This window comes from Tachyglossus aculeatus, chromosome 5 (assembly GCF_015852505.1).
Source record: "Tachyglossus aculeatus isolate mTacAcu1 chromosome 5, mTacAcu1.pri, whole genome shotgun sequence".
Lineage (NCBI taxonomy): Eukaryota > Metazoa > Chordata > Mammalia > Monotremata > Tachyglossidae > Tachyglossus > Tachyglossus aculeatus.
This window is the reverse complement of record NC_052070.1, coordinates 35,145,948-35,161,020: the sequence shown is the minus strand read 5'-3', so window position 1 is coordinate 35,161,020 and position 15,073 is coordinate 35,145,948. Positions and strand designations below refer to the sequence as shown.

General features: G+C 42.7%; 1 protein-coding gene across 2 annotated transcripts in view; it reads right to left on the bottom strand.

The window, feature by feature from the left end:
• The window catches only part of ZMYND12 (zinc finger MYND-type containing 12), a 60,220-nt gene that overhangs the window by 13,017 nt on the left and 32,130 nt on the right, over positions 1–15,073 (bottom strand). For both annotated transcript variants that reach the window (XM_038747015.1, XM_038747016.1), the window contains exons 5-6: positions 12,890–13,012; positions 7,205–7,319 (exon numbers count right to left, since the gene is read on the bottom strand). In XM_038747015.1, the coding sequence (XP_038602943.1) occupies positions 7,205–7,319; positions 12,890–13,012 (238 nt within the window). The remainder of the gene's footprint in view (positions 1–7,204; positions 7,320–12,889; positions 13,013–15,073) is intronic.

Below are 15,073 nucleotides of genomic sequence, written 5' to 3'. Positions count from 1 at the left end.
CTGCTTCTCACCTAGTATTTGTTAAGCGCTTACTATGGTGCAAAGCACTGTCCTAAGCGCCCGGGGGGATACAAGGTGAGCAGGTTGTCCCACTTGGGGCAGCCACGCTGCTTCAAGTATCCGTTGTCTCTGCACCCATAGAGTCTAGGCTGAATATTATATTGTCTGTAGGAAATCCAGCCCAGAAACCTAACAAGGCCAAACAAGGAAGCCAGCCACAAAATAGTGGTGTTTGTTGAGCGGTTATTAGGTGCCGTGCACTGTACTGAGCGCAGGGATAGATCAAGCGCTTAGTACGGTGCTCTGCACACAGTAGGCGCTCAATAAATACAGTTGAATACGAGATAACCAAGTTGGACCCTGTCCCTGGCCCCCATGGGGATCACAAACTAAGAGGGAGGGAGAATGGGTGTATTCAACTTGCGGTCCACTGTGACCACCCCCAGGTCTCTTCCTGCGACACTTTTTTTTATCTTTTTTCATGGCATTTGTTAAGCACTTATTATATGCCAGGCACTGTACTAAGTGCTGGGATCAATACAAAATAATCAGGTTGGACACAGTCCCTCTCTCCCTTTTTTTTAATGATAATTGTCAAGAGCTTACTTTGTGGCAGCCACTGTACTAAGTGCTGGGATCAATACAAAGTAATCACGTTGGACACAGTCCCTCTCGTTTTTTAATGGTATTTGTCAAGAGCTTACTTGGTGGCAGGCACTGTACTAAGCGCTGGGATCAATACAAAATAATCAGGTTGGACACAGTCCCTCTCTCTCTCTTTTTTTTAATGATATTTGTCAAGAGCTTACTTGGTGGCAGGCACTGTACTAAGCACTGGGATCAATACAAAATAATCAGGTTGGACACAGTCCCTCTCTCTTTTTTTTAATGATATTTGTCAAGAGCTTACTTGGTGGCAGGCACTATACTAAGCGCTGGGATCAATACAAAATAATCAGGTTGGACACAGTCCCTCTCTCTCTTTTTTTTTTTAATGATATTTGTCAAGAGCTTCCTTTGTGGCAGTCACTGTACTAAGCGCTGGGATCAATACAAGGTAATCAGGTTGGACACAGTCCCTCTCTCTCTTTTTTTTTAAATGATAGTTGTCAACAGCTTACTTGGTGGCAGGCACTGTACTAAGCGCTGGGATCAATACAAAGTAATCACGTTGGACACAGTCCCTCTCGTTTTTTAATGGTATTTGTCAAGAGCTTACTTGGTGGCAGGCACTGTACTAAGCGCTGGGATCAATACAAAATAATCAGGTTGGACACAGTCCCTCTCTCTCTCTTTTTTTTAATGATATTTGTCAAGAGCTTACTTGGTGGCAGGCACTGTACTAAGCACTGGGATCAATACAAAATAATCAGGTTGGACACAGTCCCTCTCTCTTTTTTTTAATGATATTTGTCAAGAGCTTACTTGGTGGCAGGCACTATACTAAGCGCTGGGATCAATACAAAATAATCAGGTTGGACACAGTCCCTCTCTCTCTTTTTTTTTTTAATGATATTTGTCAAGAGCTTCCTTTGTGGCAGTCACTGTACTAAGCGCTGGGATCAATACAAGGTAATCAGGTTGGACACAGTCCCTCTCTCCCTTTTTTTTTAAATGATAGTTGTCAACAGCTTACTTGGTGGCAGGCACTGTACTAAGCGCTGGGATCAATACAAAGTAATCACGTTGGACACAGTCCCTCTCGTTTTTTAATGGTATTTGTCAAGAGCTTACTTGGTGGCAGGCACTGTACTAAGCGCTGGGATCAATACAAAATAATCAGGTTGGACACTCCCTCTCTCTCTTTTTTTAATGGTATTTGTCAAGAGTTTACTTGGTGGCAGGCACTGTACTAAGTCCTGGGATCAATACAAAGTTATCAGGTTGGACACAGTCCCTCTCTCTCTTTTTTAATGATATTTCTCAAGAGCTTACTTTGTGGCAGGCACTGTACTAAGTGCTGGGATCAATACAAAATCATCAGGTTGGACACAGTCCCTCTCTCTTTTTTTTAATGGTATTTATCAAGAGCTCACTTTGTGGCAGGCACTGTACTAAGTGCTGGGATCAATACAAAGTAATCAGGTTGGACACAGTCCCTCTCTCTCTTTTTTTTAATGATAGTTGTCAAGAGCTTACTTAGTGGCAGGCACTGTATTAAGTGCTGGGATCAATACAAAATCATCAGGTTGGACACAGTCCCTCTCTTTTTTTAATGATATTTGTCAAGAGCTTACTTGGTGGCAGGCACTGTACCAAGTGCTGGGATCAATACAAAATCATCAGGTTGGACACAGTCCCTCTCTCTCTTTTTTTTAATGATAGTTGTCAAGAGCTTACTTGGTGGCAGGCACTGTACTAAGCGCTGGGATCAATACAAGGTAATCAGGTTGGACACAGTCCCTCTCTCTTTTTTTTAATGATATTTGTCAAGAGCTTACTTGGTGGCAGGCACTGTACTAAGCACTGGGATCAATACAAAGTAATCACGTTTGACACAGTCCCTCTCTCTCTTTTTTTTAATGATATTTGTCAAGAGCTCACTTTGTGGCAGGCACTGTACTAAGCGCTGGAATCAATACAAAGTAATCAGGTTGGACACAGTCCCTCTCTCTCTTTTTCTAATGGTATTTGTCAAGAGCTTACTTGGTGGTAGGCACTGTACTAAGTGCTGGGATCAATACAAAGTAATCAGGTTGGACACAGTCCCTCTCTCTTTTTTTTAATGGTATTTGTCAAGAGCTTACTTGGTGGCAGGCACTGTACTAAGTGCTGGGATCAATACAAAATAATCAGGTTGGACACAGTCCCTCTCTCTCTTTTTTTTAGTGGTATTTGTCAAGAGCTTACTTGGTGGCAGGCACTGTACTAAGCGCTGGGATCAATACAAAATCATCAGGTTGCACACAGTCCCTCTCTCTCTTTTTTTAATGGTATTTGTCAAGAGCTTACTTTGTGGCAGGCACTGTACTAAGCGCTGGGATCAATACAAGGTAATCAGGTTGGACACAGTCCTTCTCTCTCTTTTTTTTAATGGTATTTGTCAAGAGCTTACTTTGTGGCAGGCACTGTACTAAGCGCTGGGATCAATACAAAATCATCAGGTTGGACACAGTCCCTCTCTTTTTTGATGATATTTGTTAAGAGCTTACTTGGTGGCGGGCACTGTACCAAGCGCTGGGATCAATACAAAGTAATTAGGTTGGACACAGTCCCTCTCCCTCTTTTTTTTAATGGTATTTGTCAAGAGCTTACTTGGTGGCAAGCACTGTACTAAGCGCTGGGATCAATACAAAATAATCAGGTTAGACACAGTCCCTCTCTTTTTTTTAATGATATTTGTCAAGAGCTTACTTTGGTGGCAGGCACTGTACTAAGTGCTGGGATCAATACAAAGTAATCAGGTTGGACACAGTCCCTCTCTCTCTTTTTTTAAAATGGTATTTGTCAAGAGCTTCCTTTGTGGCAGGCACTGTACTAAGCGCTGAGATCAATACAAAGTAATCAGGTTGGACACAGTCCCTCTCTTTTTTTTAATGATATTTGTCAAGAGCTCACTTTGTGGCAGGCACTGTACTAAGCGCTGGGATCAATACAAAATAATCAGGCTGGACACAGTCCCTCTCTCTCTTTTTTAATGATATTTGTCAAGAGCTTCCTTGGTGGCAGGCACTGTACTAAGTGCTGGGATCAATACAAAGTAATCAGGTTGGACACAGTCCCTCTCTTTTTTTTAATGATAGTTGTCAAGAGCTTACTTGGTGGCAGGCACTGTACTAAGTGCTGGGATCAATATAAAATCATCAGGTTGGACACAATCCCTCTTTTTTTTTTAATGATATTTGTCAAGAGCTTCCTTTGTGGCAGGCACTGTACTAAGTGCTGGGATCAATACAAAGTAATCAGGTTGGACACAGTCCCTCTCTCTCTTTTTTAATGATATTTATCAAGAGCTTCCTTGGTGGCAGGCACTGTACTAAGTGCTGGGATCAATACAAAGTAATCAGGTTGGACACAGTCCCTCTCTTTTTTTTAATGATAGTTGTCAAGAGCTTACTTGGTGGCAGGCACTGTATTAAGTGCTGGGATCAATATAAAATCATCAGGTTGGACACAATCCCTCTTTTTTTTTTAATGATATTTGTCAAGAGCTTCCTTTGTGGCAGGCACTGTACTAAGTGCTGGGATCAATACAAAGTAATCAGGTTGGACACAGTCCCTCTCTTTCTTTTTTTTATTGGTATTTGTCAAGAGCTTACTTGGTGGCAGTCACTGTACTAAGTGCTGGAATCAATACAAAGTAATCAGGTTGGACACAGTCCCTCTCTCTCTTTTTTTAATGATATTTGTCAAGAGCTCACTTTGTGGCAGGCACTGTACTAAGTGCTGGGATCAATACAAAGTAATCAGGTTGGACACAGTCCCTCTTTTTTTTTTTTTAGTGGTAAATGCCACTATTATTATTATAGCTATAATTGTCTTTATTCAGATGGTACTGACACCCGTCTACTTGTTTTGATCTGTTGTCCATCTCCCCCTTCTAGACTGTGAGCCCGTTGTTCGGTAGGGACCGTCTCCATATGTTGCTGTTTTGTACTTCCCAAGCGCTTAGTACAGTGCTCTGCACGCAGTAAGCGCTCAATAAGTGCCATTATTATTATTATTATTATTATTTGTCAAGAGCTTACTTTGTGGCAGGCACTCTACTAAGCGCTGGGATCAATACAAGGTAATCAGGTTGGACACAGTCCCTCTCTCTCTTTTTTTTAATGGTATTTGTCAAGAGCTTACTTGGTGGCAGGCACTGTACTAAGCGCTGGGATCAATACAAAATCATCAGGTTGGACACAGTCCCTCTCTTTTTTGATTATATTTGTTAAGAGCTTACTTGGTGGCAGGCACTGTACCAAGCGCTGGGATCAATACAAAGTAATTAGGTTGGACACAGTCCCTCTCTCTCTTTTTTTTAATGGTATTTGTCAAGAGCTTACTTTGTGGCAAGCACTGTACTAAGCGCTGGGATCAATACAAAATAATCAGGTTAGACACAGTCCCTCTCTTTTTTTTAATGATATTTGTCAAGAGCTTACTTGGTGGCAGGCACTGTACTAAGCGCTGGGATCAATACAAGGTAATCAGGTTGGACACAGTCCCTCTCTCTCTTCTTTTAATGATATTTGTCAAGAGCTTACTTTGTGGCAGGCACTGTACTAAGCGCTGAGATCAATTCAAGATAATTTGATTGGACACAGTCCCTGTCCCATATGGGGCTCACAGCATGAATCCCCATTTTACAGATGAGGAAACTGAGGCCCAGAGAAGTTAAGTGACTTGTCCAAGGCCATTCATTCAGTCATTCATTCATTCAGTCATATTTATTGAGCGCTTACTATGTGCAAAGCACTGTACTAAGCGCTTGGGAAGTCCAAGTTGGCAGCATATAGAGACGGTCCCTACCCAACAGCGGGCTCACAGGCTAGAAGGGGGAGACAGAGAACAAAACAAAACATATTAACAAAATAAAATCAATAGAATAAATGTGTACAGGTAAAATAAATAAATAGACTAATAAATATGTACAAATTCATGCTGTCAAGGCCAATACCCAACACTGGCTGCCAAACAGGTGGCTTGAAAGTGAGAAGCAGCGTGGCTCAGTGGAAGGAGCCTGGGCTTTGGAGTCCGAGGTCATGGGTTCAAATCCCGACTCCGCCACACGCCTGCCGTGTGATTTCGGGCAAGTCACTTAACCTCTCTGGGCCTCAGTTACCTCATCTGGAAAATGGGGATGAAGAGGCAAGTGGAATTTGATCGGACACAGAGTCCCTGTCCCACATGGGACTCGCGGCATGAATCCCCATTTTACAGATGAGGAAACTGGGGCCCGGAGAAGTTAAGTGGCTTGTCCAAGGCCACACAGAAGGCAAGTGGCAGAGCTAGGATTTTTTTTTCATGGTATTCGGTAAGCACTTACTATGTGTCAGGCACCGTACTGAGCGCTGGGGAAGATTCAAGCTAATCAGGTGGGGCTCACAGTCTATAAAATTATAGATTATAAAATTATAAAAATCTGTAAAATTACCCATTTTATAGATGACGTAATGGAGGGATAGAGAAGTGAAGTGACTTACCCAAGGTCACCCAGCAGAGAAGTGGCAGACCCGGGATCAGAACCCAAGTCCTTCTGACTCCTGGGCCCGTGGTCTATCTATCATCATCATCATCATCATCAATCGTATTTATTGAGTGCCTACTGTGTGCAGAGCACTGTACTAAGCGCTTGGGAAGTACAAGTTGGCAACATATAGAGACGGTCCCTACCCAACAGTGGGCTCACAGTCTAAAAGGGGGAGACAGAGAACAAAGGGGGAGACAGAGAACAACAAGGAGGATCTATAGGTATATTTTTCATTTTGTACTACATTAAATAAGAGTTCAGAGCAAATATTTGGAAAAAAAAGGCATCTTTGCACTGAATTTAAGTTGGGGAACACAAACACTCACATATGACATATTGAACAAATTTAGATTTTTAAATGTATCGTACAAGCCTAACCCTGATGCTCCAATTTCATTGATTTTTAAAAATTTATAGAAATTTATAGAAAATCTACTTTAAAATTATCATGGGTGCTCATCACAGGTAGAGAAGAAAAGTGTTTTCTAAATAGCTCTAGAGCCTTGCTACTCTTAGCATGCAAAGATTTCTCAGTTTCCAGTTCACTTTTGATGGATTCTAAGTTTTCTCTCTATTTTCATCATCTTTAAATCATAGTCCAATTTCACCTCTTCTCTCATGGCAACACCACCTAGCTCAGATTGTTGCTTTAATTTTTTAACAGTTTCTTTTAAATCTTCGTTTTCTAATTCTAATTTCTGAATAACTTCTCTTGCTTGCAGGAGATCTTTAGTTAAGTTTTTTACATTCCCTGCCTCTTCAGATGTCTCTTTTTAAAGCCCGAAGCGCTCTATCTTTTCTTAAGTTATCCCTTTGAACCTGTTGTAAATCAATCAATCAATCAATCAATCAATCGTATTTATTGAGTGCCTACTGTGTGCAGAGCACTGTACTAAGCGCTTGGGAAGGACAAGTTGGCAACATACCACTAGGCCTCCCTGCTTCCCAAACTCCCCTAGCCCTGCCCAGCCCCACGGACTAAGTGATCCTCCGAGAATTCCCGAGTGGAAAGATGCAAATATTTACCCAGATAACCTTCATCCGGCTCCATTTCCTTTTCCAATATATCGTGTGGAATCTTGAGGGACTCCAACTGGAGTTCAATTAAGTTCCCCAGGTGTTCTCGCCAAATCTCAATCACCTAATAGATGCAGAAAATGGAGATCAGATGTGTAAAATCCTGGCGGGTCGGCTCATGACAACCTGATCACCTTGTAACCTCCCCGGCGCTTAGAGCGGTGCTTTGCACATAGTAAGTGCTTAATAAAATGCAATTATTATTATTATTATTAATAAGGCAGTAAAGAGAGACAATCCCTGCCTGCAGCGAGCTCACATTCTAGAGAGGGGAAGACAGACATCAAAACAAATAAACAGACGTCGATATGAATGCATAAAATGACAGATATATGCATAAGTGGTGTGGAGCGGGGAAGGGGGACGAGCAAAGGGAGCAAGTCTGGGCGATGCCGAAGGGAGGAGATGAGGAAAAATGGGGCTTAGTCTGGGAAGGCCTCTTGGAGGAGGTGAGCCTTCAGTAAGGCGTTGAAAGGAGGGAGAGTAATGATTTGAGGATTTGAGGAGGAAGTTCCTACCCGGGTGGGAGGTCTTTACGGAAAGAGCCATTTAAACACCTCCTTCTGTCTAAAAAAGCCTTTTCAGAGCTCCGAAATCCAGTCTTCGGTTGGCACAGGATTGTAAAATCTCCTGGCAGAGGGAGGGCCGGGAAGATGTTGGGAAGAGGAAATCACAGACCACCACAATAATGCTAACAATAACAATGATATTCGTTAAGCCCTTTCTATGTGCCAAAACACCGTAGGACGCGCCGAAGCACTGTATCCGACTGAAACCGAATTTCAGATTGAATTTTTCGCTCCGCGAGGTGTGACCGTGTTGACTCGAGCTTTGAGGAATGTTTGCCGCACCGAGCTTGTCACCTCAGTTTCCTACTAGTCCCCCCTGTTTTGTAGCTCAGCCTCCCCATTAAGGTTTATTTTGAGACTTACATGGTTACCGTTTGCGGATATTAGCCCTCCAGCAGTTTCTCTAGGGCGAGAAAATGAAAATAGTTTTTGCTATTTTGTTAGTATGTTTGGTTTTGTTCTCTGTCTTCCCCTTTTAGACTGTGAGCCCACTGTTGGGTAGGGACTGTCTCTATATGTTGCCAATTTGTACTTCCCAAGCACTTAGTACAGTGCTCTGCACATAGTAAGCACTCAATAAATACGATTGATGATGATGATACAAGTAACAAGGTTACAAGTACAAGTTGGCAACATACTTAATCCGAGCCAGTAATCTTGGGCCACTGTATTAAGAGTGGAGAAGAGTGGAGAAGCAGCGTGGCTCAGTGGAAAGAGCCCGGGCTTTGGAGTCAGAGGTCATGGGTTCAAATCCCGACTCTGCCAACTGTCAGCTGTGTGACTTTGGGCAAGTCATTTAACTTCTCTGTGCCTCAGTTACCTCATCTGTCAAATGGGGAATAAAACTGGGAGCCCCCCGTGGGACAATCTGATCATCTTGTAACCTCCCCAGTGCTTAGAACAGTGCTTTGCACATAGTAAGCACTTAAAAAATGCCATCATTATTATTATTATTCTCTGGGCCTCAGTTACCTCATCTGGAAAATGGGGATTAAGACTGTGAGCCCCCCGTGGGACAACCTGATCACCTTGTAACCTCCCCAGCGCTTAGAACAGTGCTTTGCACATAGTAAGCGCTTAATAAATTCCATCATTATTAACAAATGCCATAATTATTATTAATAAGTGCTTAACAAATGCCACCAAAAAAACCCAAAAGTGTCACAGGAAGAAGAAACCTGGGTGGGTCACAGTGGACCACAAGCTGAATATACTCAATGGGACAGTGTGACTTTGGGCAAACCACTTAACTTCTCTATGCCTCAGTTTCCTCAACTGAAAAATAGGGATCCAATACCTCTTCTCTTTCCTACTTAAACTGTAAGCCCCATGAAGGGCAGGGACTGTGTCCTACCTAATTAACTTAGTAATAATAATAATAATTGGCATTATGTTAAGCACTTACTATGTGCAAAGCACTGTTCTAAGCGCTGGGGAGGGTACAGGGTGATCAGGTTGTCCCACGTGGGGCTCACAGTCTTAATCCCCATTTTACAGATGAGGTCACTGAGGCCCAGAGAAGTGAAGTGACTTGCCCAAGATCACACAGCAGACATGTGGCGGAGACAGGATTCGAACCCATGACCTCTGACTCCAAAGCCCGGGCTCTTTCCACTGAGCCACGCTGCTTCTCAACCTAACGCAGCGCTTAGAACAATGTTCGATGCATAATAAGCACTTTAACAAATGGCATAAAAAAGAACAAAGTCATCGTTAAAAAAACTAACAAAATCCTGGGATGAAAAAATAGGAGTCTAATACCCTATATTATACTATATTGTCCTATAGTCATTCATTCATTCAATCGTATTTATTGAGCGCTTACTGTGCGCAGAGCACTGTACTAAGCGCTTGGGAAGTCCAAGTTGGCAACATCTAGAGACGGTCCCTACCCAACAGCGGGCTCACAGTCGAGAAGGGGGAGACAGACAACAAAACAAAACATATTAACAAAATACAATGAATAGAATAAATATGTACAACTAAAATAGAGTAATAAATATGTACAAACATATATACTGTGTATATAAACATATATAACTATATCCTATATATCCTATCCTATAATAATAATTATTATTATCCTATATATACTATATTATCCTGTATTGTATATAAACATATATACTATATCCTATATATCCTATCCTATTATCCTATATATACTATATTATGCTGTATTATATACTTTGTACCGGTCAGGCAGTTATTAAAGTGTACGCAGCCAATGTGTCTGCCAGTGCTGTTGTATTTTACTCTTCCAATTAGTTCGTACAGTGGATTAATGGATTACTGTGGCCAGTTCTGGCCACTTGCACGTTCAAAAGGATAATAATAATTAATTGTGGTATTTGTTAAGTGCTTGCTATGTGCCGGCGCTGTACTAAGCACTGGGGTGGATGCAAGTAAATTAGGTTGGACACAGTCCCTGTCCCACATAGGGCTCACAGTCTCAATCCCCATTACACAGGTGAGATAACCAAGGCACAGGGAAGTGACGTGACTTGCCCAAGGCCACCCAGCAGACAAGTGGCAGAGCCGGGATTAGAACCCAGATCTTCCAACTCCAAGGCTCGTGCTCTATTTGGGCCAGTCACTTAAGTTCTCTGTGCCTCAGTCACCTCATCTATAAAATGGGGATTAAAATTGTGAGCCCCCCATGGGACAACCTGATCACCTTGTAACCTCCCCAGCGCTTAGAACAGTGCTTTATTATTATTATTATTATATTATTATTACATTATTATTATTATTATTATTATTCACTACACCCTGGATGTGGAGAAACTGGGTAGGTCCCAGAGGAGGGCAACAAAAATCAATAAAAGAATGGAAAAATCAGTGTTAACAATCATAATCATCGTAATAATGATATTTGTTAAGCCCTGACTATGTGTCAAGCACTGTTGTAAGCTCTGGGATAGAAACAACTTATAATAATAATAATAATACTGGCATTTATTAAGCGCTTACTATGTGCAAAGCACTGTTCTAAGCGCTGGGGAGGATACAAGGTGATCAGTTTGTCCCATATGGGGCTCACAATCAATCCCCATTTTACAAGATGAGGTAACTGAGGCCCAGAGAAGTGAAGTGGCTTGCCCAAAGTCACACAGCTGACAAGTGGCGGAGCCGGGACTTGAACCCATGACCTCTGACTCCCAATGGCATTTATTAAGCGCTTACTATGTGCAAAGCACTGTTCTAAGCACTGGGGAGGTTGCAAGGTGATCAGGTCGGGGACAGTCCCGGCGACACGTGGGGCTCACAGTCTTAAATAGGGAGGAGGAGAGAGAATGAATCCCCATTTTTCAGTTGAGGAAGCAGGCACAGAGAAGTTGAGCGACTGGCCCGAGGTCACACAGGAAGCAAGTGGCAACGCCGGGATTCGAACCCAGGTCCCTTGGACTTCGTGCTTTCTTCCGCGAGGCCAAGCTGCTTTATATAAAGAAAGGTTATGAAGGGAGGTAAGAGGAATTGGGGCTGTTTAGCCTTAGCAAGAAGATTAAATTATTCACTTTCCCGAAGGCAGGGCTGTGGATTGCTAATAGCTGAAGGATTTTATGGGGAACCTATTGCTTCCATGTTCACCAAGGATTAGACAAGGGAAAAAAGACTTAAATTGCCGCGGGAGAGTTTGTTCCGACATAAGAAAAAATTCCTCTTTTGGGAAAGTGATTAAACCCTGGTTAGGTACGGTATAAACTAGAGAGAAGCAGCGTGGCTCAGTGGAAAGAGAATGAGCATTGGAGTCAGGGGTCGTGGGTTCAAATCCCAGCTCCTCCGGTTGTCAGCTGTGTGACTTTGGGCCAGTCACTTCACTTCTCTGGGCTTCAGTTCCCAAATGGGGATTAAGACTGTGAGCCCCCCGTGGGACAACCTGATCATCTTGTAATCTCCCCAGCGCTTAGAACAGTGCTTTGCAATCAATCAATCAATCGTATTTATTGAGCGCTTACTGTGTGCACAGCACTGTACTAAGCGCTTGGGAAGTACAAGTTTGCGCTTAACAAATGCCATCATTATTATTATAAAGGCTTTTTTTTAGTTATTATTCTCAATGGTATTTGTTAAGTGCTTATTATGTGCCAAGCACTGTATTAAGCACTGATAACAGCTAATCAAGTCGGACACACTCCATGCCCCTCATGGGGCTTGTAGCTTTAATCCCCGTTTTTCAGATGAGGTAAGTGAGGCCCAGAGAAGTTAAATGACTTGCCCAAGGTCACACAGCAGACAAGCGGCGGAGGCGGGATTAGAACCCAGGTCCTCTGACTCGCAGGCCTGTTTTCTTCCCATGGGCCACGTTGCTCCTCTGGGGACAAACATGTCTTCTGGACTGTTTCATCGTGTCCGTGCCTGGAGGGGCCTGGGCCAGTTTACCTCACGAGCTTTCTTCCACGATTACGAGGATAAAAATAATAATTCATTCATTCATTCAGTCGTATTTATTGAGCGCTTACTGTGTGCTGAGCACTGTACTAAGCGCTTGGGAAGTCCAAGTTGGCAACATGTAGAGACGGTCCCTACCCAACAGCGGGCTCACAGTCTAGAAGGGGGAGGCAGGCAACAAAACAAAACATGTGGACAGGTGTCAGGTCATCAGAATAGATAGAAGTAAAGCTAGATGAACATCATTAACAAAATGGCATTTATTAAGCGCTTACTATGTGCAAAGCACTGTTCTAAGCGCTGGGGAGGTTACAAGGTGATCAGCTTGCCCCACCATCACAGATGAGGGAACTGAGGCGCAGAGAAGTTAAGTGGTTTGCCCAAAGTCCCACAGCTGACAAGCGGCGGAGCCGGGATTTGAACCCATGACCTCGGACTCCAAAGCCCGGGCTCTGCTTCTCCATGACTGTGAGCCCACTGTCGGGTAGGGACCGTCTCTAGATGTTGCCAACTTGGACTTCCCAAGCGCTTAGTCCAGTGCTCTGCACACAGTAAGCGCTCAATAAATACGATTGATGATGATGACGACGGCAAACTTGGGCTAGCGAACCTAAGCATTCGTTCCTGGAATAAGAGAAATTCCCAAGAGGAGCGCGGTCTTGGGCTGGCTGACCTTAGCGTACAGAGAGTCGGCCACATCCATCTTGTTCTGGCGACGGAAAACGTTAGCCATGTGGAAATATTCCCCGGCTGTATTGATGTTTTCCATTCCATACGCACAGCTAGCATAGTAAATCTGCGATATAGAAAAAGAAAATGCAGGACGAAACTATCTTCAGAACGCTCACCCATCGGCAAAATGTTCACACGTTCCCCAGAAACGTCTCCACCAAGAGAGCTCTTCGGCAGTTTTATAATCAGTCGAATTTATTGAGCGCTTACGGTGTGCAGAGCACTGTACTGAGCGCTTGGGAAGTCCAAGTTGGCAACATATAGAGACGGTCCCTACCCACAGTGGGCTTACAGTCTAAAAGGGGGAGACAGAGAACAAAACCAAACATACTAACAAAATAAAATAAATAGAATAGATATGTACAAGTAAAATAGAGTAATAAATATGTACAAACATAGGCTCAGACTGTCTGGTCACCTGATATCCATCCTTGTTAAAATGGATTGTTCTTTATTTTTATGATAATTGTTAAGCCCGTACCGTGGGCCAGGCACTGAGAGTATCAGTCAATCAATCAATCAATTGTATTTATTGAGCGCTTACAGTGTGCAGAGCACTGTACTGAGCGCTTGGAAAGTCCAAGTCGGCAACATATAGAGACGGTCCCTACCCAACAGCGGGCTCACAGTCTAAAAGGGGGAGACAGAGAACAAAACCAAACATACTAACAAAATAAAATAAATAGAATAGATATGTACAAGTAAAATAAATAAATAGAGTAATAAATATGTACAAACACAGGCTTAGTTTGTAAGCCTACAAACAAGTACAGTGCTCTGCACACAGTAAGCGCTCAATAAATACGATTGATGATAGGCTCAGACTGTCTGGTCACCTGATATCCATCCTAGTTAAAATGCATTGTTCTTTATTTTTATGATAATTGTTAAGCCCGTACCGCGGGCCAGGCACTGAGAGTATCAATCAATCAATCAATCGATCGTATTTATTGAGCACTTACAGTGTGCAGAGCACTGTACTAAGCGCTTGGGAAGTCCAAGTTGGCAACATCTAGAGACGGTCCCTACCCAACAGCGGGCTCACAGTCTAAAAGGGGGAGACAGACAACAAAACCAAACATACTAACAAAATAAAATAAATAGAATAGCTATGTACAAGTAAAATAAATAGAGTAATAAATATGTACAAACATAGGCTCAGACTGTCTGGTCACCTGATATCCATCCTTGTTAAAATGGATTGTTCTTTATTTTTATGATACTTGTTAAGCCCGTACCGTGGGCCAGGCACTGAGAGTATCAATCAATCAATCATATTTATTGAGCGCTTACTGTGTGCAGAGCACTGTACTGAGCGCTTGGGAAGTCCAAGTTGGCAACATATAGAGACGGTCCCTACCCAACAGCGGGCTCACAGTCTAGAAGGGGGGAGACAGAGAACAAAACCAAACATACTAACAAAATAAAATAAATAGAATAGATATGTACAAGTAAAATAAATAAATAGAGTAATAAATATGTACAAACATAGGCTCAGACTGTCTGGTCACCTGATATCCATCCTTGTTAAAATGGATTGTTCTTTATTTTTATGATAATTGCTAAGCCCGTACCGCGGGCCAGGCACTGAGAGTATCAATCAATCAATCAATCAATCAATCAATCGTATTTATTGAGCGCTTACTGTGTGCAGAGCACTGTACTGAGCGCTTGGGAAGTCCAAGTTGGCAACATATAGAGACGGTCCCTACCCGACCGTGGGCTCACGGTCTAAAAGAAGGAGACAGAGAACAAAACCAAACATACTAACAAAATAAAATGAATAGAATAGATATGTACAAGTAAAATAAATAAATAGAGTAATAAATATGTACAAACATAGGCTCAGACTATCTGGTCACCTGATATCCATCCTAGTTAAAATGGATTGTTCTTTATTTTTATGATAATTGTTAAGCCCGTACCGCGGGCCAGGCACTGAGAGTATCAATCAATCAATCAATCAATCATATTTATTGAGCGCTTACTGTGTGCAGAGCACTGTACTGAGCGCTTGGGAAGCCCAAGTCGGCAACATCTAGAGACGGTCCCTACCCAACAGCGGGCCCACAGTCTAGAAGGGGGAGACAGACGACAAAACAGAACACATTAACAAAATAAAATC